This window comes from Miscanthus floridulus, chromosome 4 (assembly GCF_019320115.1).
Source record: "Miscanthus floridulus cultivar M001 chromosome 4, ASM1932011v1, whole genome shotgun sequence".
NCBI classification, from domain to species: Eukaryota; Viridiplantae; Streptophyta; class Magnoliopsida; order Poales; family Poaceae; genus Miscanthus; species Miscanthus floridulus.
Window position 1 is genome coordinate 32,469,015 of NC_089583.1, and position 26,057 is coordinate 32,495,071.

General features: G+C 44.8%; 2 protein-coding genes across 2 annotated transcripts; both read left to right on the forward strand.

Moving 5' to 3' along the window:
• Positions 1–16,140: 16,140 nt before the first annotated feature.
• On the forward strand, positions 16,141–19,848 carry LOC136551268 (F-box/FBD/LRR-repeat protein At3g26920-like). Its single transcript, XM_066542846.1, is given in 5 exon segments — positions 16,141–16,614; positions 16,616–16,730; positions 18,657–19,078; positions 19,191–19,340; positions 19,456–19,848. Coding segments are annotated over 5 exon segments (1,554 nt in total).
• Positions 19,849–23,423: 3,575 nt separating this feature from the next.
• LOC136551269 (putative FBD-associated F-box protein At5g56440) lies at positions 23,424–25,520 on the forward strand. The gene is made up of 3 exons (XM_066542847.1): positions 23,424–24,510; positions 24,622–24,771; positions 24,891–25,520. Exons 1-3 carry the CDS (start codon positions 23,506–23,508, stop codon positions 25,278–25,280), a joined length of 1,545 nt encoding a protein of 514 aa, XP_066398944.1. The 5' UTR covers positions 23,424–23,505; the 3' UTR covers positions 25,281–25,520.
• The last annotated feature ends 537 nt before the right edge of the window (positions 25,521–26,057 follow it).

Below are 26,057 nucleotides of genomic sequence, written 5' to 3' on the forward strand. Positions count from 1 at the left end.
GTTGGTTGTGCGACACACTATTGAGGGTTTGGCGTGTGATGCCAATTAGCGCGTGAACCTCCAAGTGAGTGAATCGCTACAACGAGGAGTAGCTTGCCGGTAAGCAAGTGAACCTCGGTAAAAAAATCATTGTGTTCGTCATTTGATTCCGAGGTGATTGGTCTTCATTTGTATTCATTCTTGTGATTGTTTGGCTCCTTCCTCGACATGGTGGTATAAACATCTTTCTCACTCTCTCTACATTACCGCAAACTAGTTGTCAAGCTCTTTAGTGTAGCTAGTTGTGAGAGCTTGTTAGTTTGATTAGTGTGACTCTTTAGTTAGCCTTTTGAGAGCACACTAACTTAGTATAGTGACATAGTTATTGTGTGGATAGAAACTACATAAACTAGAATTGTGGTAGGTGGCTTGCATTTTTAGTAGGCTAGCGCAACACCCTCTTCACCTCATAATTGTCTAACCGGTTTGTTAAGTGTTGTTGTAGAAATTTTTAATAGGCTATTCACCCTCCCTCTAGCCATTAGGACCTTTCAAGTTGTATCGGAGCCGAGGTCACCATGATTTGAGGCTTAACAACCTTCGGTGTAAAAATGGCTCAAATCAACAACACCAAGAAGCCACCCCAATTTGATGGCACAAATTATCCGTATTGGAAATCAAAGATGACCACACATATCAAGTCAATCAATAGAAAAGTGTGGAAGGTGGTAGAAACTAAAATTGAGATTGATGATCCGGAGAATCACACCACGGGCGAAGAAGTGCTTCTCCAATTGCTCTAAGTGCCATTCATGATGCAATTGATGAGAGAACATTTGAGCAAATCAAGAATATTGAGATGGCTCATGAGGCTTGGAAGAAGTTGGAAGAATCATTTGAAGGTACTCAAGCCATGAAGGGTGCAAAGGCATATATTCTCAAAGAGAAGTTTGCAAGCTTCAAGATAAAGGAGGATGAGAGTGTGCCGGAGATGTTCCATAGGCTTCAAGTGCTTGTCAATGATCTCAAAGCACTTGGAGAAGAGGTGAAGGACAAGGACTTCTCCCACAAGCTCTTGAGATGTTTGCCTTCAAGATTTGGCACATTGGTCACTATTCTAGTGAGGAGTGGTTTGGACACCATGACACCAAACTAAGTGTTGAGAGATATAATGACCAATGATACATATAGAGATGATGATGAGAAGGAAGAAAAGAAGGAGAAGAAAGAGAAGAAGAAGGATGAGAAGAAGAAGAGTGTGGCATTCAAGGCCACATCATCCAAGGGCAAGGCTAAGCAATAAACATCAAGTGAAGATGATGGCTCATGGGATGATGATGATAATGAGAAGATGGCTCTCTTTGTCAAGAAATTTGGCAAGTTCATGACGAAGAAAGGGTATCGTGCTAGAAGAAAGAAATCTTCATCCAAGAACAAGGAAGAGTCAAGAAGGTGCTTCAAATGTGGAAGCAAAGATCATCTTGTTGCTCAATGTCCATACAATAGCGACAATGATGATGACAACAAGAAGAACAAAAAGAAGGACAAGAAGGAAAAAAAAGAAAAAAAGGACAAGATGACCTTCAAGAAGAAGAAGGGTGGTTCATATGTGGTCACTTGGGATAGTGATGCCTCCTCAAGTGATGATGATGATGATAGTGATGATGACAAGATCACCAAGAAGAAGGCACTTGCAAGCATTGCTATCAATGAGAAGCCTTCTCTCTTCGACACTCCATCATGCTTCATGGCTAAGGCCACTAAGGTACAAACTTGTGATGATGATGGAAGTGATGATGAACATGATAATGAAAATGATAGTGATAGTGATGATGATGAACCTACTAAAGATGAATTATTTGATATGCTAGAAGATGCCAAAGAACACTTTGACATTAAGAGAAGGGAATGCAAGAGCTTGAATAAGGAGGTAAAAGCCCTTAAGCAAGCCCTTGATGAGCTCAAAGCAACTCATGAGAGGCTAGAGGAAGCCCATGAGAAGCTTAGCAAGGCTCACAAAAAGCTTGAAAAGGCTCATTCCTCTTTGCTTAATGAGCAAGATAAAAAGAAGCATGTTGAGACTTGTGATGTAGGATTAACTTGTGATATAATTGATGAATCATTATCTATGACTATCATTGTTGCTCCCACTAACCCTTCTTATAATACTTCTACTTCCACCTCATCTAGTAGTGATGGTCTCACTTGTGATGCCTCACTAATGGTTGAGAATGAGAACCTCAAGAAGGAGGTCAATAAGCTCACTCACACCTTGGCTAAGGCCTATGGTGGTGAGGACCGCTTGCTTATGTGCTTGGGTAGCCAAAGAGCTTCTCTCTACAAAGAGGGATTGGGCTATACCCCCAAGAAAGGCAAGGTGGCCTTTGCTCCTCACAAGACTAGTTTTGTGAAGAACAATGGTTGGTTTTGCATTAGTTGTAAGCAAGTTGGTCATAAAGAGCATGAGTGCAAGAACAAGAGCAAGAATGCTAATGTATCCTCAATTAAGATTAATTCTTTCTATGTGCTTACTAAGGGTACAAATGGTATGAAGGCTAAGTTCATTGGTAAACCATGGATGGGCTCAAAGAAGAAAGCCATTTGGGTACCAAAGAGCTTAGTAACTAACCTTCAAGGACCCAAGCAAGTTTGGGTACCTAAAAGGAATTGATCTTCTTTTATAGGTTAATTACAAAGCCAGAGGAAGACATTAGGTTCTTGATAGTGGGTGCACTCAACACATGACCGGTGATGCAAAAATGTTCAACTCAATCAACACCAATAGCAATGATGGTTATGATAGTATCACATTTGGTGATAATGGCAAAGGCAAGGTCAAAGGGCTTGGTAAGATTACAATATCCAATGACATGAGCATTTCTAATGTGTTGCTAGTAGAGAGCTTGAACTTCAATTTGCTATTTGTGGCTCAATTGTGTGATCTTAGATTCAAATGCATATTTGGGGTAGATGATGTAGAGATTATAAGTGTAGATGGCTCTAATATGATCTTCAAAGGCTTTAAATATGAGAATCTATACTTGGTTGATTTCAATGCTAGTGAAGCTAAATTATCTACATGCTTGTTCACTAAGTCTAGCATGGGTTAGTTATTGCATAGAAGGCTTGGTCATGTTGGAATGAAATAATTGAATAGATTGGTTAAGCATGACTTGGTTAGAGGCTTGAAAGATGTTGTGTTTGAAAATGATAAGCTTTGTAGCTCTTGTAAAGCCGAAAAAACAAGTTGAAAACACCTATTCTAAGAAAAGTATGATGAGCACTAGTAAAGCATTTGAGTTATTGCACATGGATTTGTTTGGGCCAACTCAATATACTAGCATTGGTGGAAACAAATATGGCTTTGTGATAGTGGATGATTATACTAGATACACATGGGTATTCTTTCTAGTGAACAAAAGTAATGTATTTGCAACATTCAAATCATTTGTCAAGGGCATTCACAATGAGTTTGAAACAACCATCAAGAGAGTTAGAAGTGACAATGGTAGTGAGTTCAAGAACACTATAATTGATGAGTTATGTGATGAATTTGGAATTAGACATCAATTCTCGGCCAAATACACTCCACAATCAATTGGCCTTGTTGAGAAGAAGAATAGAACACTCATTGATATGGCAAGGTCTATGCTTAGTGAGTACAATGTGAGTCAATCTTTTTGGGCCGAAGCTATCAACACATCTTGCCATTGTAGCAACCGCCTCTATTGTCACCTATTGAAAGAGAAGACACCATATGAGCTCTTGAATGGTAGAAAGCCCAACATTGCATATTTTCGGGTCTTTGGTTGCAAATGCTATATCTTGAAGAAAGGCACTAGATTGGGCAAGTTTGATAAGAAATGTGATGAAGGATTCCTACTTGGTTATTCCACTACAAGCAAAGCATATAGAGTTTGGAATTTGGATAGTGGTACTCTTGAGAAAGTTCATGATGTTGAATTTGATGAAACCAAGGGTTCACAAGTAGAGAATGAGAACTTGGAAGATGTTAGAGGCATTCAACTTTCAAATGCCATGAAGAACATGGATGTTGGTGAATTGATGCCTAGGCAAGTTAATGATGATGAAGATGATCAAGTGCAAGTGCTCTCCAACTCAAATGTGTAAGATGATATAAATCAAGCTAGTACAAGTGGCTCTCATGATAATGAACAAGATCAAGTGGCTAGTACATCATCTCAAACCAATGATCAAGCAAGTGCAAGCAATCAAGTTCTAATACTCCAACCAACCAATATTGCAAGGGATCATCCATTGGACACTATCATTGGTGATATTTCTAGAGGTGTACAAACAAGATCAAGATTGACATCATTTTGTGAGCATTTCTCATTTGTGTCATCCATTGAACCAAATAAGATAGATGAAGCATTGAAGGATGTTGATTGGGTGAATGCTATGCATGAAGAATTGAATAACTTCACAAGAAATCAAGTATGGGAATTAGTAGAGAGACCAAAGGGACATAATGTGATTGGAACCAAATGGGTCTTTAGAAACAAGCAAGATCAAGATGAGATAGTGGTAAGGAACAAAGCAAGATTGGTAGCACAAGGATATACACAAGTTGAAGGTCTTGACTTTGGAGAAACATATGCCCCGGTTGCTAGATTGGAAGCAATTAGAATCTTGCTAGCCTATGCTTGTGCCCACAACATCAAACTCTATCAAATGGATGTTAAGAGTGCATTTCTCAATGGTTACATCAATGAAGAAGTATATGTTGAGCAACCTCCCAGTTTTGAAGATGACAAGAAGCCGATCATGTGTACAAGTTGAAGAAGGCATTGTATGGCTTAAAGCAAGCACCTAGAGCTTGGTATGAGAGATTGAGGGAGTTCTTACTCTCTAAAGGGTTCATGATGGGCAAGGTTGACACCACTCTTTTCATCAAGAAGATTGTAAAAGATTTGTTTGTGTTGCAAATCTATGTAGATGACATCATATTTGGATCAACCAATTAAGACTTTTATGATGAGTTTAGAAAGATGATGGCTAATGAGTTTGAGATGTCCATGATTGGAGAGTTAAGTTACTTCCTTGGTCTTTAAATTAAGCAATTAAAGAATAGTACATTTGTGAGTCAAGGCAAGTATATCAAGGACATGATCAAGAAGTTTGGCATGAGTGATAGTAAAGCCATTAGCACACCAATGGGAACAAATGGCAACTTGGATAGTGATGCAAGTGGAAATATGGTGGATCAAAAATTGTATCGGTCTATGATTGGAAGCCTACTCTATGTGACCACATCAAAGCTGGATGTCATGTTTAGTGTATGCATATGTGCAAGATTTCAAGCCTCACCAAGAGAAAGTCATTTGAAGGCTACAAAGAGAATATTGAGGTACTTGAAGCATACACCAAATGTTGGTTTGTGGTATCCCAAAGGAGCAAAGTTTGAGCTAGTTGGCTACTCTGACTCGGATTATGTGGGATGCAAGGTTGAAAGGAAGAGCACCTTGGGCACATGTCAATTGTTGGGAAGATCACTTATTTCATGGTCATCAAAGAAGCAAAATAGTGTTGCATTATCAACCGCTGAAGCCGAATACATATCCGCCGGTAGTGGTTGTGCACAAGTACTTTGGATAAAGGACACTTTGAGTGATTTTGGAATCAAATTCAAGAAAGTGCCATTGCTATGTGACAATGCGAGTGCAATCAAGTTGACCAACAATCCGGTTCAACATACAAGAACAAAGCACATTGATGTCCACCACCATTTCATAAGAGATCACCAACAAAAAGGGGACATTTGCATTGAGAGTATAGGCACCGAAGATCAACTTGCCGATATATTCACCAAGCCATTGGATGAGAAAAGGTTTTGCAAGCTAAGGAATGAGTTGAACATATTGGATTTCTCAAATATGTGTTGATGCACCCCCCCCCCATTTATATGACATGCCTCTCTTTCGAACAATCCAAGGTAAAAGTTGATTGGCATGGCATACATCCTTGCTAAGGACATGTTTAGTGCATCTAGTCATCTCTCACATTTAATAGGCTCATTCATAAAAATCAAATGAATTTGATGATTATATGGTACCACTATTGCTTCTATGCTTATTTTGATCTAGTGGTAGCATATGACATGTTTGTGGGCTTGTAAACCTAGTGTTTGATCTAGAAAATGAGCTCTAAGTGTTTAACTCAACATGGTACAAGATAACCCTTATTTGGAGGTGTGAAGAAGCTTATCCTTGGATCAAACCGAGTTAAATATCTTTGGTAAATGATCTAGATTGGACCAAATTTGGGAAAATGATCCTCACCCCATTGATTGACATTGATAATCTCAACCTATCTATAATTTAAGCCTTTGTGGTCATTGATGACAAAGGGGGAGAAATAGTGCACAAAAATAGTGAAAAAACAACACAAAGGGGAAGTGAAATAAAGATACAAGTGATAGGGGGAGAACTTGACATAAGGGGAGAAATATGACAAAGGAAAGGGATCAATTAAAATTTTGAGCACACAAGTAGGGGGAGCAAGCTCATGAACTTATATGGTGCATTTGAATGTGCATTTCATATGTTTGCTTGCATGACACAAGTTTTAAATTTCAATATTCATGCTTGTGTGGTGTATGCTAGTTATAGGTTTGAATGATGAAATGAAAATCTAGCATGCATAGGTTATCTAGTGATTTCATTTCCAAGTGTTTCCAAGTGGTATCGAGCTAACCATGGTGCTAAGGATGGTATAATGGTGCAATCCGATTGGTATCATGCTTCAAAGGTCCATCTTTTATACCTTAGCATCATTTGGTACACAATGTCTCCTATATTTCCTATCTAAGCATATGTGCAAGCTTCAATCCAAACTCTTAGCACATATGTAGGGGGAGCAATTGCTACCATTTGGGGTTCATGAAACTTGTCCATATCCTTTTACAAATGTAAAAAATGCTTGGGCAAGCAACATGGATTCAATTGAATTTTAATTCATATCTTTATGAAAAGGTTGTCATCAATTACCAAAAAGGGAGAGATTGAAAGCTTTAGTTTGGTTTTGGTGAATTGATGAAACCCTAAGTGCTAACCTAGCTTATCAAGTGATCATGAGATAGGTAGCATATTGCAAGTGGTGAAGCAAATGAAGATCATGACATGATGATGGTGATGCCATGGTGATGATCAAGTGCTTGGACTTGAAAAGAAGAAAGAGAAAAACAAAAGGCTCAAGGCAAAGGTATAAATGGTAGGAGCTATTTTGTTTTGGTGATCAAGATACTTAGATAGTGTGATCACATTTAGGTTTGATAGCCGTACTATTAAGAGGGGTGAAACTCATATCGAAATGCGGTTATCAAAGTGCCACTAGATGCTCTAACTCATTGCATATGCATTTAGGATCTAGTGGAGTGCTAACATCCTTGAAAATGTTTGTGAAAATATGCTAACACATATGCACAAGGTGATACACTTGGTGGTTGGCACATTTGAGCAAGGGTTAGGAACTTCACCAGTGCCCTAGACAGAAAAGACGGAGGTCACTGTAAGTGACCGGATGCTGGTCTCGGTTGGACCAGTGCGTCTGGTCAGTGGTAGTAGAGGGCGCGCAGCGTCGGTCTCTGACCGGACGCTGGGTCACTCAGTGACCGGACGTTGACATGGTGCGTCCGGTCCTACTGATGTGGCAGTGGACATAGGAGTCGCCGAGTGACCGGACGCTAGGTGTGTTCAATCGAGCATGACCGGACGCGTCCGGTCATGAAAAGTCGTCTCTGGATGCTTACTGGAAATGACCGGACGTTGGGGTTCAACGTCCGGTCACTTTGAGCTACTGCGTCTGGTCGTCACTTGACTGTTGAGATTGGGCGATCAACATTTGAAGAGAGGGGACACATGGCACACATCACGTGACTGGACGCTGAGGTCCAGCGTTCGGTCGATATGACCGGAGTGTCCGATCACCCCGTGTTGTGCCTAGTGAAGGGGTACAATGGCTCTATTTCGTGGGGGGCTTCTATTTAAGTCCCATGGCCGGCTCAAGCTCACTCTCTTGGCCATTTGCATTGACATAGCAACCTTGTGAGCTTAGCCAAAGCCCTCCCACTCATCTTCATCATTGATTCATCATCTTTGTGAGATTGAGAGAGAATCCAAGTGCATTGCTTGAGTGTTTGCATCTAGAGGCACTTGGTGTTCATGTTTTGCTACGGGATTCGCTTGTTACTCTTGGTGGTTGCCGCCACCTAGATGGCTTGGAGCAGCCAGGATCGTCGAGCGGAGGTTGGTGTTTGTCTTTGGCTCCGATCATGGTGATTGTGAGGGGTTCTTGACCTTTCCCCAACAGAGAGCCAAAAGGTATTCTAGTGAATTACTCATGGCTTGTGTGATCCTCATCTTGTGTTGGTTGTGTGGCACCCTATTGAGGGTTTGGCGTGTGATGCCAATTAGCACGTGAACCTCCAAGTGAGTGAATCGCCACAACGATGAGTAGCTTGCCGGCAAGCAAGTGAACCTCGGCAAAAAATCATTGTGTTCATCATTTAATTCTGAGGTGATTGATCTTCATTTGTATTCATTCGTGTGATTAGTTGGCTCCTTCCTCGACACGGCGGTATAAACATCTTGCTCACTCTCTCTACATTACCGCAAACTAGTTGTCAAGCTCTTTAGTGTAGCTAGTTGTGAGAGCTTGTTAGTTTGGTTAGTGTGACTCTTTAGTTAGCCTTTTGAGAGAACACTAACTTAGTGTAGTGACATAGTTATTGTATGGATAGAAACTACATAAACTAGAATTGTGGTAGGTGGCTTGCATTTTTAGTAGGCTAACGCAACACTCACTTCGCCTCCTAATTGTCTAACCGGTTTGTTAAGTGTTGTTGTAGAAATTTTTAATAGGCTATTCACCCCCCTCTAGCCATTAGGACCTTTCAGGTGCACACGGTGCTATCCGTTGCCCCCTCTTCTCCAGCTATAGTAGCCCTTTTCTACTGGCACCGCCACCCCTAGGGTAGTGCCCACTCAGCCACCGTTTGCTTCCATTTCTTCGCGTGGCTTTGTTCGGGCTTCGACATCTTCACGTCTTAGACTCCTTGCTTCACTTCTAGTCTATCAACACCTCCAATGTCTTCTTTTGAGTGTTGATCATTTTATTCATGTTCCAAAGTTGATCTAAGTCCATGTTGCATCCTATTGAACTATAAAATAAACACTAGCAAACACATTAGTCCAATTTGGTTGTATTGATCATTAAACACCAAAATCCAAAGTAAATGGCCCTAGGGTCCATTTTCCTTACAATCTCCCTCTTTTTGGTGATTGATGACAACACGACCAAAGCAAGCAAATAATAATAGATTCAAAATTTTACAACTATCTACTTGCTAGGATGCAATGCAAAGGCAAAATTATATGATGCAAAAAAGATATCACTTGTGAAAAACTTTGGAAACTTATCTTGCCCTTACAAATGTCCCCAAATGGCATTTTGGAGTTTGGACTTAAGCCTCCCCTTAACTCCATAATCCACTATTCTTCCTTTCTCGGACCATTACCGCTTATAAATTATTATGACCGTGATTGCTTTTGGTCCTATAAATTCTCCTCCTTTGAAATCAAACACCGAAAAGGAAGACATTAGTAGCACAAGGGAGGGTCAAATTTTGTGATCCTTTGTATGTGGAGTGGAATAGGTCATAAAATTTGACTCTCACATTACATAGACTAAGCTCCCCCTAAATATATGCATACATATGATGGATGGAAAAGTATATGTATAATTGGTAAATTAATGCACAAGGAAGTTTAATCTATATAATGCATGGAGAAAATATATAAATACCAAACTGAAATCAACATGATGATATCGGTTTAGAAATACCATATGTGGAAATCAATTTGATTTAAACCACTTGCAATAGGTGGTGGATGTTTGAAGTATGATGCTTAACTCCAGGGACTCCATTTTCCTTGCAATAAGACTACTACACACATGATAAGCTTGAAATAGTGTTAGTCTCAAAGCATCCAACTTGTAAAGTAACCTCCCCCTAAATTTATACATACAAGCATGAAATACTTGTAGGATACATGCACATTGATTTTAGAATAAAAAATATCACTTGAAAGACGACATCATGAAAGGATCAAGATGCCCAAGAGGGAGGATGAATTGGGCTAATTCTAGATTCTTTCAATAATTAAACCCTATGGTTAGCCCACTTCACCCTTTATGCCTAGAAAGTGTTTCTAATGTTCTACCATACAAAAAGTCTTGCAACCTAAGTTCCAATCCTACTCTAGCATGGCAATTCTATGAATGTAAAGACAAGAATTGAATTGCTCAAAGTAAAGAGAGAAGGAGGAACACGACAATATTTTGCCGAGGTATCGAAGAGTCGCCACTCCCCACTAGTCCTCGTTGGAGCACCCACACAAGGGTGTAGCTCCCCCTTGATCCGCGCAAGGATCAAGTACTCTCTATGGGTTGATTCTTTGACACTCCGTCATGGAGAATCACCCACAACCGCTCACAACTTGAGTTGGGTCATCATAAGCTCCGTCGGATGATCACCAAGCTCCCAATCACCACCAAGCCATCTAGGTGATGGCGATCACCAAGAGTAATAAGCATGAACTCTCACTTGACCACGACAAGCCTAATGAGAAGGGTGGTTGTACACTTTGCTACTCTTGCTTTCACTAATGAGGCCTCTCTCTTGGATTCTCAAATCTTAATCACCTCACTAGGACCTTGCTCTTCTTGGCACTCTCAAGGGTGTTTCTTAGATGTTGGAATGGGCAAAAGTGATCCCTTGAGTGAATAGAGGAAGTATTTATAACCCTCATTCAAAATGAACCATTATGTGCCTCTGCAGGGTGACTGGAAGCTTTGGTCAGTTCACCCGCCTCTGTGCAGTTTAAGTTGTGACCGGACACTGGCTAGCATCCGGTCAGCACTGATCAGACACGTCTGGTCACAAAAACTGCCCTTTGGAACCTTGCTGATGTTGACCGGACTCTGGCACCCAGCGTCCAGTCACTTTGCTGCTCAGCATCTGGTCAGTAGCTGGAACCTGACCAGCGTCCGGTCAGCACTGATCGAACACATCCGATTAGGATTCTCCCTCTCTGAAACCTTACTGGAGTTGATTGAACTCTGGCACCCAGCGTCCGGTCACTCACCTCTCAACGTCCGGTCGCATCCAGACGACTTCACCTTGATCAAATGAACTAATTGGACTCTGCTCCAGTGTCCGATCACACCAGAACCAGCGTCCAGTCAATATTTGACCATCTATTCACTTCCAACTCGCAATCATATGTGAATGAAGTTTGCTCCAATTGATCTTAGGGCTATTTTGGAGCTACCTAATGCTAGTTTTGACAAGTGTGCACCACACCTAACCCACTAGACTCACCTAGGTCAAGCTACCCATCCATACCATCCTTAATAGTACAACCAAAGGAAAACAAAGCCCTAAACTACTCTAAGTGTCTCTTCAACTCCAAACGACACTTAGAACTAGTCCATCCTTAACCTTGTCATCTATCCTTTGAAAACCAAAACGATTTCCATCATAGGGGCATGACGACCATGATTGCCCAATCAATTGCCATTACCATGACCTAACTTAATTGCATCTGCAAAACACACATTAGTCACAGTAATCTCGTATTGTCATTAATCACCGAAACCCAACTAGGGGCCTAGATGCTTTCAATCTCCCCCTTTTTGGTGATTGATGACAATACAACCTTGAGTATGTGAAAGAGATGAGGTTTTCAACATGCTTGGTTCATATAAGCTTTTGACAATAAGAACAAGAGAGTTAGGCAAAGCATCTAAGTCATGTTGTATGCAGGGAACTCTGTAGTAGCACCACTATACTCTGCTAGCATCTTAGGTGGCCTCACTGTAACTGCTCTATGAATCAGGAAAGTAATCCAGTGAGCATATGGCAGCTGCTGGTGACCTCTGAATCCCTCTACAATAGTATCCTCCATCTTTGATAGTAAGAGATCCCAAATATCAAATACAGTCTGCTGCATTAGAGAGTTCAGTAGCCATAACTGAATGCGAGTCAACCCCTCGTGATATCCCATCCTCAGAAGCAGGGTCCTCCTCATGACAACATCAAGCACTGTAGCTATAGGAGTGAGGTCACTGGGTGTCCTGCTCGACCCCTCGCCGAAAGGCTCTATGAAGCAATGGTGAACCAAATCAGTAGGAGGCACAAAACTGCCATGTGGATGTCTGGGAGGAGCTGTCTGACCATAGCACACCTCATGTAGCCAGACAGGTTGCTCCTGAAGCCTGAGAATCTCCTTGACCCTAAAGCTCATTAGCCTGTAATCTCTACCTCTGAATGCAAATTGAATGAATCTATGTTGAGGGTCAATTCAAAGTGTAGCATAGAACTCTCGGACCCATGATGGAACATATCTGTCTGTCCGTCTGAGTAAGTCTATTAGCCCTAGAAAGTAAGATAGGTAAGGATGAATCTGCTCTCCAGCTACTGCTACAATGGCCTCAATAGAACAAACCCTCTGAGACCTGAATGTTGCCTCACTGTTGAGATATGCATTATAAAAATCCTCCTACAGTGGTGTGTAGAAGGCCTCTGATGCACGCTCATCCCTCCTCAGCAGAAACCACTCCTCAAACTGCATGAACCTGAGCTGTTGTACTTGCTTGGCCATGGCGGCCCTCAAATCTAGATGAGTCACTGGAGGCGGACCCTGTGGTCTGGGAGGCGGACGAGAACCCCTACGCTATGTCTCTACCCTCGGTGTCACCTAGGTATGGGTACGACTAGAGTGGCAAAGCTGTGGCTGAGATGCCGGCTCTGTCTCCTCGGCCTGCTCTCCCTCCTGAGTCTGCTCTACTAGCTATGGCCCCCCTGAGGCTGAGGCTTCTCCAAAGCAACACAGCATCCCTCAAGCATGACAGTCCCAGCTGGACTACCATGACGACGCTCAACCTGCTCAATAGCTGCCCTCTGCGCTGGTGAAAGCTGATCTGCAATCGGTACTCCACTCCTAGCACCTCCTCTCTCTGCATGATTTGCAGCGGCTGCGACTGCTGCTGCTCTCTCTGTGTTAGCATCTGCATACTTTCTCTTCTTTATCGCCAGCTTCTTTGTTGCCTTACCTTTCACATCAGTAGGCAAGCAAGGCAGAGGCCTCGGATCCTCATCACTGGGACCACCTCCGGCGTTCTTGACACATGCCATCTGAAACAAACTACTGCCTCGGACAAGAAACAACTGTCACTAACACTTCCGAGGCTTGGCCTCGATCCGTACTCGCGAGCTTGGCCCCGAGTTGACTGACAACTGCCAATGAGACCTCAACAACACCAACTCGTTGCACGTTAGAATAGATCAGATATATGAATAATTTCAATATACATCTAAAGATACAAAACCCTAAGAAGCAAGCATTAGATACGAAATTGGAAACGAGGGCTTGCTACCTGATGAACCGGCGAACCGAAGAACAAGGAACGGATCGGGGAACCACCGGGACATCAATTAGGGTTAGGGTTGGCACTGCGCGGTGAATCGGCCGTGGAGATGCAGCTAGGGTTCCGGCGAGGCTCTGGTGGCGCTGTTGCGGCAAAGTAGGCACAAGAGATGGCTCTAGTGGTGCTAAGGGTGGCACTGGAGTAGGGCACGGACACGGCGGCGCTAGGGCACGGCGCGGGCAAGATGCGGTGTGGGCGCGGCGGTGCAGGGGTGCAGGCGCGGTGGTGCAGCGGCGTGGGAGCAGCGCGGGCATGCTGGTGTGGTGGCGCGGAAGCAGCGCAGGAGAAGATGGCGCAGCAGCGCAGCTTGGGCACAGCAGCGGCGCTAGCGTAGGGCACGACGCGAGCGTAGGGAAGCGCGGCTATGCGGTGGTGGCTAGGGCACAAGCGCAGCGCGGTGAGCGATGGAGGCGCAGGCAGGAGCGGCAAAGTCGGAGGCTCAGGGTCGACGGATGCGTGGCGGATGCGGGTTAGGTCCATACAATCTAGAGAGATTTTTTTAGGAGAATCCAAAGAAAGAATTAGTAGATTATTATTTGTAAATATAAGAGTATCTCCAACAACTCACTTCTCAGATTTTAGATTATTTCAGCTCTTAAAAAGGAGTAGGGAGAGAATTTATTTTCTTTCCACAACAGTTATTAATAATGCACTCTTTAAAAATGAAAAAAAAAATAGGCCCTCCGATGGATACCGCACCCAGTCGATCTCTGGCATCTCATTGATCTCTTTTTTTCTCTCCAATCCCAGGCACCTAGTTGAATTTCCCAATCAGTAGGAGTAGAAGATAGCAACGAATCTAGTCTAGACAAATTCTCGCACGAGAGCAACGAGGTGCCGAGTAAGAAATCACCTTAGACGCTAGCCACACACAAATCACTTTAGGTGCGTATATCTATCAAGACCGTATTTTAATTTGAGATAGACTTAATAGGACATATTATTGAAACATTAACTTATATTATAGATGACATGGTTATGCCGACTTACCAAAAAGGTAAAAAGAGATAAATAGATATATAACATTCCTATCCCCGTTTCCATTAACGTTTGATAGCTTTTTTTTCCTCCCATTGCGATGTATGGACGTGTGTGCTAGTTAGAAAAATAAGGAAAGATTGTCGTGCAATAGAAACAGGATGTGGGTTCAAATGAATAATAATAAATCATTTCAAATCTCAAAAAAAGGAAATAATAATTGACTCTGACCCAATTACATGCTGATTCTCTATCGTTTTTATTTCTTCTAATAACACAGAAGTTAGTTCAAGCGCAAAGTCATGATCATCATCTTTTTTTTAGGGGAAGTCATGATCATCTTTTTTTTTTGGGAGGAACATGATCATCATCTACCAATCCCCTGTTGTGCTGCAGCTGTACTCTTTTTTTTTTGAGAAAAGGGGGCTGTATTCAAAATGTGGTTGTGAGGCCTAACGTGGGTGGGCTGGGCCTATGGGCCGGAAACGGGAGGCCTGGATGCTGCATGGTGCACGCTGCCCACCCGACCTCGTCAGGTTGAGAAGCGTGGCGGCGGGTGGCGGGCGGCACTCTTGCGCCAGCCGTGTGTTTCCCCCTTCCCCCCAATCACCCCACCGGCCATGGAGACTCTGGCGGCGGTTCGCCGTGCCAAGAGAAGGAAGCCGGAGACACCCAAGAGCTCGGAACAGGAGGTCGAAGCAAGCATCTGGCCACTACCAGCGATGAGTGCGCCTGATTCCAATCCTCCTGGAGCTGGAGGAGACGAATCCTACATCCAAGATCCACCGCATCACTTGAATGGAACCTCTCTGGAAACGACCGGACTCGACAGAGGTGCGTCCGATCTTGGCACTGTGCTACGTCCGGTCATCACTTGACCATTGAGATCAAGCGGCTGAGGTTGAACGGAGGCGATACGTGGCGTGCATCCGTTGATCGAACGTTGGCAGGGTGCGTCCGGTCGATCTGACCGGAGCGTCCGGTCACCCCGAGCTATGCCCAATGAAGGGGTACAATGGTTCTATTTTCGTGGGGGCTATAAATAGAATGTAGTCTCGGCCATGGCTAGGGCTGAGCACCTTGGGAGACTTTGTGTCCATGCTTGAGAGTGCTTGGGAGCCCTCCATCTCACATATGCTTGATAGTGATCATTCGATTGTGTGAGAGAGCGATTCTAGTGCGATTGCATCATGAGGTTGCATCGAGTGGCACTAGGTGATCAAGTTGCAAGCCGGTGGTGCTTGTTACTCTTGGAGGTTGCCACCTCCTAGACGGTTTGGTGGTGGTCTCCGTTGAAGCCAGCAAGAAGCTTGTGTGGTGCTTCAGAGAAGAGCTTTGTGAGCGGGTGATGGCGGAGGGTTCAAGATGAAGCTGACATGTGAAGCCCACGCGTCAGCGATTGGAGGGAGAGAAGCAGCAGGGATACATAAGTCATTTCGCATGCTTTGTAGGCTTTCTCAGGCTCTCGGCTACGCTGACATGCTCATCTAACGTGCCATCTCTGCAAAGATAGTAAAAACATAGGAGTGTTACTGTATGACAAATGTGCAGGAGCGCGTATAAAGATGAGAAAGGGAGGAGTGCGGGTAACCATGGGAAAAAGTAAAAAATCCCGGCGGCGCTCTTGCGCTAGCCCTGTGTTTCCCCCTTCCCCCAATCCCCCCACCGGCCATGGAGACTCTGGCGGCGGCTCGCCGTGCCAAGAGAAGAAAACTGGAGACACCCAAGAGCTCGGAACAGGAGGTCGAAGCAAGCATCTCGCCACTACCAGCGATGAGTGCGCCTCATTCCAATCCTCCTGGAGCTGGCGGAGACGAATCCTACATCCAAGATCCGCCGCCTGGAGCTGGTGGAGAAGAAGAAGATGGGGTCAACCGAATCAGCAGCCTTCCGGACGCCATTCTGGGTGAGGTCATTTCTCTCCTCCCCACCAAGGATGCCGCCCGCACCCGAATCCTCGCCACCCGGTGGCGCCATCTCTGGCGTTCCGCCCCTCTCAACCTCGACGGCGTTAACATTTTCCCCATCGATGTCGTCTCCCGCATCCTCTCCGTCCACCGGGGCCCCGGCCGCCACTTTCGCTTCCCCGCACAACACCTAAAGGACCACCCCGCCACTATGGATGCATGGCTCCGATCCCGCGCAACTCGACAATCTCCAAGAGATTGATTGATGGATCCCCTACATTTTTCAGGATATGTCGAAACTGCCACCTCAGCCAACATCTACCTTCCGGTTCTCGTCGTGCCTTTGCGTCGCTACTTTCAGCCAAGGAAAAAGTCTAAATAACCCCCTGACATATGGTGGGTGGTCTACTTAACCCCCAAACCTATAAAACCGGGTATCCAACACATTAAATTTTGCAAAACCAGTCATTTTACCCCTGGGCGGTTTTGGGCACCTGGTTTTGCCTACATGGCGCTACGTGGCGCTCCAAGTTGGCAGACAGTGACACAGTGGCTGCCGGGCCCAGCTGTCATCCCCCACCTCCAGTTCCATCTCCTACCTGTTCGTGGTGTTCATGGCGGCGCCTGCGGTGGCCTGCGAGTGGGCTGCGTGGGGGCCTGAACCCGACCGGCGAGGGCATCGCCGGCACGCAAGCACTGGCATTGGCGGGGTTCGGGTCCGGGCCCGCGGCGCCCTCCGTGCGGCCCTGTCCTTCCACCGCTCGCTCCTCACGCCGTGTGAAACAGCGCGCGCCTCAGGCGTGTCGCGGTGGGCTGGCTTGCAGCGATGCTCGCCGTCGTCGCCGCGTTCACGGCGTTCGTGGACGGGCGGTTACCGGCGCTGGTACGGCGCGAGTTGCTGCGACGACGAGAACCTCGGCGCAGAGTCGGGCGCGTGGCCGTGGTGGCTGACGGCGTTCCAGCGGCTTGGGTTCACGAGCGCCGACGTACGTGGTGGGCTGGTGGCGTGCGTGAAGGAGGCAAACATGGTGGGCATGGGCGCGACCGGGGCGTACAGGGCGGAGCTCCCGCGCGCGCGCCGTGATCGCTGTGAAGCTATGGCAGCCGGCGCCGGTGGACGGCGACGCCGTGGTGTCGGCGAGCGAGCTGAACGCGGACGTGCTCAAGGAGGTGGCGCTCCTGGGGTGGCTCCAGCACCGGAACATCGTGCAGCTGCTGGGGTACGTGCACAATGACGCGGACGCCATGATTCTGTATGAGTTCATGCCCAACGGCAGCCTGTGGGAGGCTCTGCACGAGCCGTCGGAGAAGCGATTGTTCTGACGCATGCAATTGCAATGGCAATGTTTGCAGAGTACGGGTACATGCTGAAGGTGGACCAGAAGAGCGACATCTACAGCTACGGCGTGGTGCTGATGGAGCTCATCACGGGTCACCGCGCGGTGGAGGCGGTGTTCGGCGAGGGGCAGGACATCGTGGGGTGGGTGTGGAACAAGATCCGGAGCAACACGGTGGAGGAGCACCTAGACCCGCAACGCGTGAGGTCGAGCCCCATACTGCGCCCCGCCCTGTACACGCGCGAGATCCAGGATGCCACACGCGCCATCTGCGCCCCGTACTTCGCCCTCGCGAGGTCGAGCGGGGACACCTACAGCTGCAAGGTGCGCGACGCCGGGCGAGCTCGTCGGCCGCGGCGGTGTCCGCGGCACGGGCCGGCGAGCCGAGGCAGAGCAGCAGCTGCCATGGCTGAAGCCGGCGCTGCGCGGCGTGCAGGAGGAAGGCGACCGAGGGGAGTAGCACGGCGGCGGCGGTCTCGACGCGGCCCACGGATAGCGCCGAGAGTGGTGTGTGCTCCACGGCCGCGGCGCCGGACAGGGCGTCGTGCTCCAGCGACGGGTCCTCGAGGCAGTTGAGCGCGAGGAAGGCAGGCGTGGAAGTGGCGGGGCTCGTCATGCGCCTACGAAGCACACTGCGCGAACTGCGCCTTGACTGAACCAGCAGCCCTCTGCCATTGGTGCTAGCTTGCTTTCCTGAAAGCCGATACGCGGGACTGCAGGCCGCCGTGCAAGCCGCAAAAACAATGCAGCAGAAAACGGGTCAGGGCCAGCGTGTCCCTAAGGTCCAGCTTGGAAAGCCACATAGGCAAAACCAGAAGGCAAAGCCACAATAGGGGGTAAATTAAACGGTTTGTCAAAGTTTAGTGTGCTTGTTACCTGGTTTCAAACTTCAGGGGTGAAGTAGCGATAGTGCTAAAGGCTAGGGGGTGATGTAGATTTTTTCCTTTCAGCCAATGCCACCTCTCTGACGACATCGCCCAGGCGCTTCAGTTCCCCATGCTCAAGAAGCTAGCAGTTCAAGGCGTCAGCATTTCGGAGGATTCCCTGCTTAGCATCATTGCTGCTTCTCCCGTCCTCGAGTGCTTGCTGCTTCGCAAAAGCTTTGGATTCCACTGTGTTAGGATCAACTCAGCTAGCCTTACAAGCGTTGGTGTGAGTGCTAGGTATAATCGAACAACGACCTACTTAGAAGAATTCATTGTCGAGGATGCCCCTTGCCTTAAAAGGATTCTGTATCTTCGAGCACCAGGGACGGGCACGCAACTGCGAGTATCAGTTATTTCCGCACCTAATCTGGAGACCTTGGGTTGCCTAAGTTTTCCTGATTACTCTTCCAGGCTCGTGTTGGGCTCTATAATTATTGAGGTATCTCTTGCTTTTCCACCTCTTGCCTACAGGTTCTGATTTGCTTTTCTGTGTGCAGAAAAAACTTGAAAATATCGACTTTTATAGATGGGCTAACACAGGTTTCATGCAGCCATGCGACATAAAGGGATTCCGGGTCACTAACTCGACAACGCCGGCATGTACTGTCAAGGTTTTAGGAGTTTCTATTTTTTCTCTTAGCCTGGATGCGATTATTGACTTAATGAGATGCTTCCCAAGCTTGGAGAAGTTGTATATCAGGGTAAACATACTAATCTAGTAATTCATTGTGTTCATATATTCTTTGGATCTGACTTAATATTATGTCAATTCTTCTTGGATTAGTTGTGTTTGTATACTTTTTTTTTCCTTTTCAGTCATACAAGGTGGTGGGAGACAAGAATTTATGGCGCCGTAAACATCATAATCTTATTAAATGCCTTAACATCCGTCTCAAGACAGTCGTGTTGAATAATTATCGAGGCATAAAGTCACAAGTTAACTTTGCAACATTCTTTGTACTGAACGCAAAGATGCTGGAGTCAATGATATTTGAGTGTCGAAGGGACAGTGTGACTGATAGATTTCTTGCAGAGCAGCATCAGCTGCTCCAGCTGGAGAGAAGGGCTTCAAGATGTGCTCGGTTTTATTTTACTACTAAAAGATGTGAGCATGCGTTCATGCATATTAATCATGCCCATGATTTGTCTAAAACCGATCCCTTCGAATGTGAAGAAAGAGGGGTAGGTGTATGCGCATCCTTTGAGTAGTTGCTGCTTGACTCGTACTCTTGTTTGCTGTTAAATTTGATGAGGTCTATTCCTTTTTCTAGTGTGGAAGTAGGGGGTTGCTAAATGAACTATCTATATTGTAAGATTTCTGTAATTGTGGCAATCTGACTTACTAATCTGTAATGCAATAAATCTTTATGTAGTAGTTATTGGCAATGTTTGATGTTGCACGTAATTCTGTTAATAAAGTAGAGCTAGTGTGAATATAACTTTGTTTTAAATGTTCTTTTATTTGATGTTGTTTACTTGTGCTCAGCAGCACAACAGGCTAGTGTGAATATAACTTTGTTTTAAATGTTCTTTTATTTGATGTTGTTTACTTGTGCTCAGCAGCACAACAGCCCATAATTATGTTTGGTGGTTTGTTGGGCTCGTCGATGAATCACGGCTCAGCCCTTTGGGCTGAGGTGCACTAGAAACACCGGCGCGGCTTGGAGTGTACCGCCCGTCTTCCATACATTGTAGCCTAGAGAATCAATCTCATTTTAGTTGTCTGTTGTGCTTTCATTCTGTAGCTCAGCAATGTACCTTATAATGGCAAATTTACAAAAAAATAATAATATGATTACAGATGGATAACTACAAACCAAGCAAAAATTGTTTAACAGATGGCATGGAGGAGAGATAAGTTCAGCCTTATGGCATTCTATAATTGTAGGACTAACTTGTGCTCTATTATTTGAGTAAACTATGAAACATTAGGACAAAATGGCATATGTACTTTCAAACAGGTAAGAGCACAGTAGCAGCAAAAGAGGAGCCTCTGATTTCTATGCTGATAACTTCAGCTAACAGATCCCATTTTCTGCTACTTTTCGGGTGATAACACATGAGAATGCAGTTTATATAAGAATGAAGGCATCTGTGTGGGGTTCTCTACTTATTGGAGTCGTCTTCTCTTTTTTTTTTTGTCAACAAACATGCACATATTTCAACAGCGTCTAGCTGTTAGAATTGTTACATGGTCTTTCAGTACATTATGCAGTGCTTCCAGTATTGGTGGGCACTGTATGACATGATATCTGTTGGAACATGACAATGATAGACTTGTAGGGTGGGGTTGAGAGTGTACAAAAGCCTGTTTTGCTAATGTATGAGCAATGTGATTTTGGGTCCTCCTAATCTTGTAGATTCTTGTGTTCCGTTGCCTTGTTGAGTTGATGAGTATTTGGGTGAGGTGCTTGATTCTACAATCAGGCGGTGTGGACTGATCACCTGAATTGAAGAAGTTGACAAGTTCCTGGTTGTCTGATACGAAGGTGATGTTGTGTATCTGTGGTCTTTCGGTGACAGTAGCAGCAAGCACCAGGGCAGCTGCCTCTGCCATGACCACCGAGATAGAGTTTGTAACTGCAGCCTTGATGTAGATGTTTTGAGGTGGATGCATTCCTGTATTGATAATATAGATTCCCAGTCCAGCTTTCTTCGGATATACCGTACCGAGTCCTGGTCTGGCACCGTGGATGCATCGGTGTAGCATCTGGAGCCTGGGAGCAGTGCTGGGAGTTGTACAGTGTGTGTATTTGATGCTGTTCCATTGTTCCAGTTCACCCAATCGTGGATTGCAGCCTGGGTATTCTGTCTTGCAATTGTATGATTCATACCTGAGAACTGAATGTGAGCGGCTTGTTGATTCCGCATCAGTGTCGGAGCTGCAGCACTTGCGGTGTTCATGACAGCTTCACTGCCTTCCTCCGTTTGGTTGCTGTGCGCCTGGTGGTGGATTGCCTCCTGCATGTGTAGGATTCATATCTGGTCTGATTTCGTGCACCGGTGTGGGTGGTGTTTGTGGAAGGGCTTGGTTCCTGTACGCCTGGTTCTATGTTTCAGCAGCTGTCACCTTCATTTCCTTCCGCTGGTCGTGCAGTATAGTTCTGGTCGTCACCTGTATAGTTGATTAAATTTGCCACCGAGATGTTTGCAGCCACCTCATGGTGTACCTGCGAAGGAGTCCAATTTTCTCTACAAACCTTTTGTCGCTTCTAGCTTTCCATATGTACCAGAGAGTTGTTAGTTTTTTTTTGGCAATAAATCTTCTGGAACAGAATCAGATGTAAGAGTAGACATAATTATTTGCACCCCATCATCTTCATTTGGCAGAATGTTGGAGCGGTGGAGTCGGGCGCGGAGCTCCAATGAGCGGTAGATAAGGCTACGACGGTGGGGTTGAGTGCAGTAGAGAGATTTTTTTAGAGGTGCGAACAGGAGCGAGTGGACAGATAAGATAGCCAATGGGAAGCCGTGTCTATCTGTCCCCGGATGCCATCACCGAAAAAAAAAATCGATGTGCAGGTGACGTACGGATGCACGCAAATGTAAGTTTGAGCTTTTTGAAAGAAGTTTTGTACAATAAGAAACGTAAAAGAGAAAATTATCATGCAATAGAAGCAGGTTTGCGTGTTCGGATGAATAGTCACTCCGATCCATTTACGTACATGCCGATTCTCTCTTTTTGGTGTTATATCCTTACACTAACATATGTTTTTTTTATAACTTACAACGTAACATATGGGAAAAAATCTATTTTACCTCCCTAAACCATCCTCAAAGTTTAGTTTTCCTCCTTAAAAAATAGGGTAAACCTTCTTCCTCAACTTTTAAAACCATTCATTTTACCTCCTGACCCTGTTATAGGTGGTTTTCGAAGGTTGTTTTGTCTTATTTATTTATTTATTTTGCCTAAATATTTAAAAAATCATAGTAAATCACAGAAAAATTATAAAATAAAAAATCTAATTTTTGGACTCCACATGAATAGATCTACACAGTAAACATATAATATAGTATGCTTTAGTATAAAGTTTTTGCTGTAGCTTTAGATTTATGATTTTATGTAATTAATTCATAGCTGCAGTTTCAATGATGGTGAAATTTATATTGTGGTCTAAGTATTATATGTTTAACCTATAGTAAAAATTTCATACTCGTTTCTATTTTTACAGACTTTTAACTATTTTAAAACTATTTAACAAGCATAAAACTAAATAAATCTATAACTTAGTTATACATGATCTAATGAGTATGAAATTTTTACTACAGTTCAATAATATAATAGTTAGCTCACAATAAAATTTCATCACAATTGAACCATAGAAACTCAAGCTTTGAATTAATTACTTAAAATCATAGATCTAAAGCTACAACAAAAACTCTGTACTAAAGAGTACCATATTATATATTCACTGTGTAGATCTACTCATGTGAAGTTCATGAAAAATGAATTTTCTATTTTATAATTTTTCTGTGTTTTACTATGATTTTTCAAAAAAATAGCCAAAATAAATAAAAAAGAAAAAAAAAATAAAACCGCCTTTGAAAACCACCTATAACCGGGTCAGTGAGGTAAAATAAACAGTTTTAAAAGTTGAGGGAAGTGATTTATCCGGTTTTAAATTTTAGGGAGAAAAACTAGACTATGAGGATAGTTAAAATGAACTTTTTCCTAACATATGTTAGTTCAAGCTCAAAGTTTGCATTCGAAATTGGCTGTGAAGTCTAACGCATATGATCTGGGCCCATGGGCCGGCAACGGGAGGCCTCTCGATGCTGCACGCACCCAAACCCTACGGAGCTTCAGCCAGCCGTCGTTTTCCCCTTCACCCGCCTCGTCCCCAATCAACCCACCGGCCGGCGGCCATGGAGGCTCTGGCGGCGGCGCTTCGCCGTGCCAAGAGAAGGAAGCCGGAGGCGAGCTCGGAACAGGAGGGTGGAGCAAACATCTCGCCGCTGGTACCAACGACGAGTGCACCTGAATCCAATCCTCCGAGTCCGGGAGCCGGAGGAGATGAATCCCACATTCAAGATCCACCGCCTGGAGCCGGTGGAGACGAAGAAGATGGGGTCGACCGAATCAGCCTCCTCCCGGACGCCATTCTAGGTGAGGTCATCTCTCTCCTCCCCACCAAAGATGCCGCCCGCACGCGAATCCTCGCCACCCGGTGGCGCCATCTCTGGCGCTCCGCCCCTCTCAACCTCGATGGCGGTGACCTTCGCACCATCGATGTCGTCTCCCGCATCCTCTCCTCCCACCGGGGCCCCGGCCGCCGCTTTCGCTTCCCTGCACAACTCCTATGGGACAGCCCCGCCACTGTGGATGCTTGGCTCCGATCCTCCGCCCTCGACAACCTCCAGGAGATTGACTGCTTTGCGACGGATGGGTTGAAACTGCCACCTCAGCCGGCGTCTACCTTCGGGTTCTCGTCGTCCCTTTGCGTTGCCACTTTCAGCCAATGCCACCTCTCTGACGACATCACCTTGGCACTTCAGTTCCCCCGGCTCAAGAAGCTGGCACTTCAACGGGTCATCATTTCGGAGGATTCCCTGCATAGCATCATTGCTGCTTCTCCCGTCCTCGAGTGCTTGCTGCTTCGCAGAATCTTTGGCTGCCGCTGTGTCAGGATCAACTCAGCTAGCCTTACAAGCACTGGGGTGAGTGCTGCGTATGATCAAACGATGACCCGCTTAGAAGAATTCATTGTCCAGGATGCCCCTTGCCTTAAAAGGATTCTGTATCTTCGATCACCACGAACGGGCACGGGACTACGAGTATCAGTTATTTCAGCACCTAATCTGGAGACCTTGGGTTGCCTAAGTTATGCTGACCACTCTTCCAGGCTCGCTTTGGGCTCAACGATTATTGAGGTACCTCTTGGTTTTCTACCTCTTGACTACAGGTTCTGAGTTGCTTTTCCATGTGAAGAAAAAACTTGAAATATCAAATTTTATAAATGTGCTGATGCATGTTTCATGCAGCCATGCCGCATAAAGGGATTTCGGATCATTAACTCGACCAGGCCAGCATGTACTGTCAAGATTTTAGCAGTCTGTATTTTATATCTTAGCCTGGATCTGATTATTGACTTTATGAGATTCTTCCCATGCTTGGAGAAGTTGTATATCCAGGTAGACATACTAAACTAGTAAATTCATTGTGTTCATATATTCTTTGGATCTGGTTTAATATTGTGTCAATTCTTCTTGAATCGGTTGTGTTTGTATACTGTTTTTTTTTTCCTTTTCAGGCATACCAAGGGGGATACAATAATTTATGGCGCCGTAAACATCGTAATCTTATCAAATGCCTTAACATCCGTCTCAAGACAGTCGTGTTGAATAATTATCGAGGCATAAAGTCACAAGTTAACTTTGCAACATTCTTTGTACTGAACGCAAAGATGCTGGAGTCAATGACATTTGAGTGTCGAAGGGACAGTGTGACTGATAGATTTCTTGCTGAGCAGCATCAGCTGCTCCAGCTGGAGAGAAGGGCTTCAAGATGTGCTCGGTTTTATTTTACTCCTAAAAGATGTGAGCATGCGTTCATGCATATTAATCATGCCCATGATTTGTCTAAAACCGATCCCTTCGAATGTGAAGAAAGAGGGGTAGGTGTATGCGCATCCTTTGAGTAGTTGCTGCTTGACTCGTACTCTTGTTTGCTGTTAAATTTGATGAGGTCTATTCCTTTTTCTAGTGTGGAAGTAGGGGGTTGCTAAATGAACTATGTATATTGTAAGATTTCTGTAATTGTGGCAATCTGACAGTGCCACAATTTGACTTACTAATCTGTAATGCACTAAATCTTTATGTAGTAGTTATTGGCAATGTTTGATGTTGCAGGTAATTCTGTTAATAAAGTAGAGCTAGTGTGAATATAACTTTGTTTTAAATGTTCTTTTATTTGATGTTCTTTACTTGTGCTCGGCAGCACAACAGACTACTGATAATTACTTGATTGGTCTTAAATTTTGCTTATAGCACAAATTAGGGCCCATAATTATGTTTGGTGGTTTGTTGGGCTCGTCGATGAATCACGGCTCAGCCCTTTGGGCTGAGGTGCACTAGAAACACCGGCGCGGCTTGGAGTGTACCAGCCCGTCTTCCATACATTGTAGCCTAGAGAATCAATCTCATTTTAGTTGTCTGTTGTGCTTTCATTCTGTAGTTCAGCAATGTACCTTATAATGGCAAATTTACAAAAAAAATAATAATATGATTACAGATGGATAACTACAAACCAAGCAAAAATTGTTTAACAGATGGCATGGAGGAGAGATAAGTTCAGCCTTATGGCATTCTAGAATTGTAGGACTAACTTGTGCTCTATTATTTGAGTAAACTATGAAACATTAGGACAAAATGGCATATGTACTTTCAAACAGATAAGAGCGCAGTAGCAGCAAAAGAGG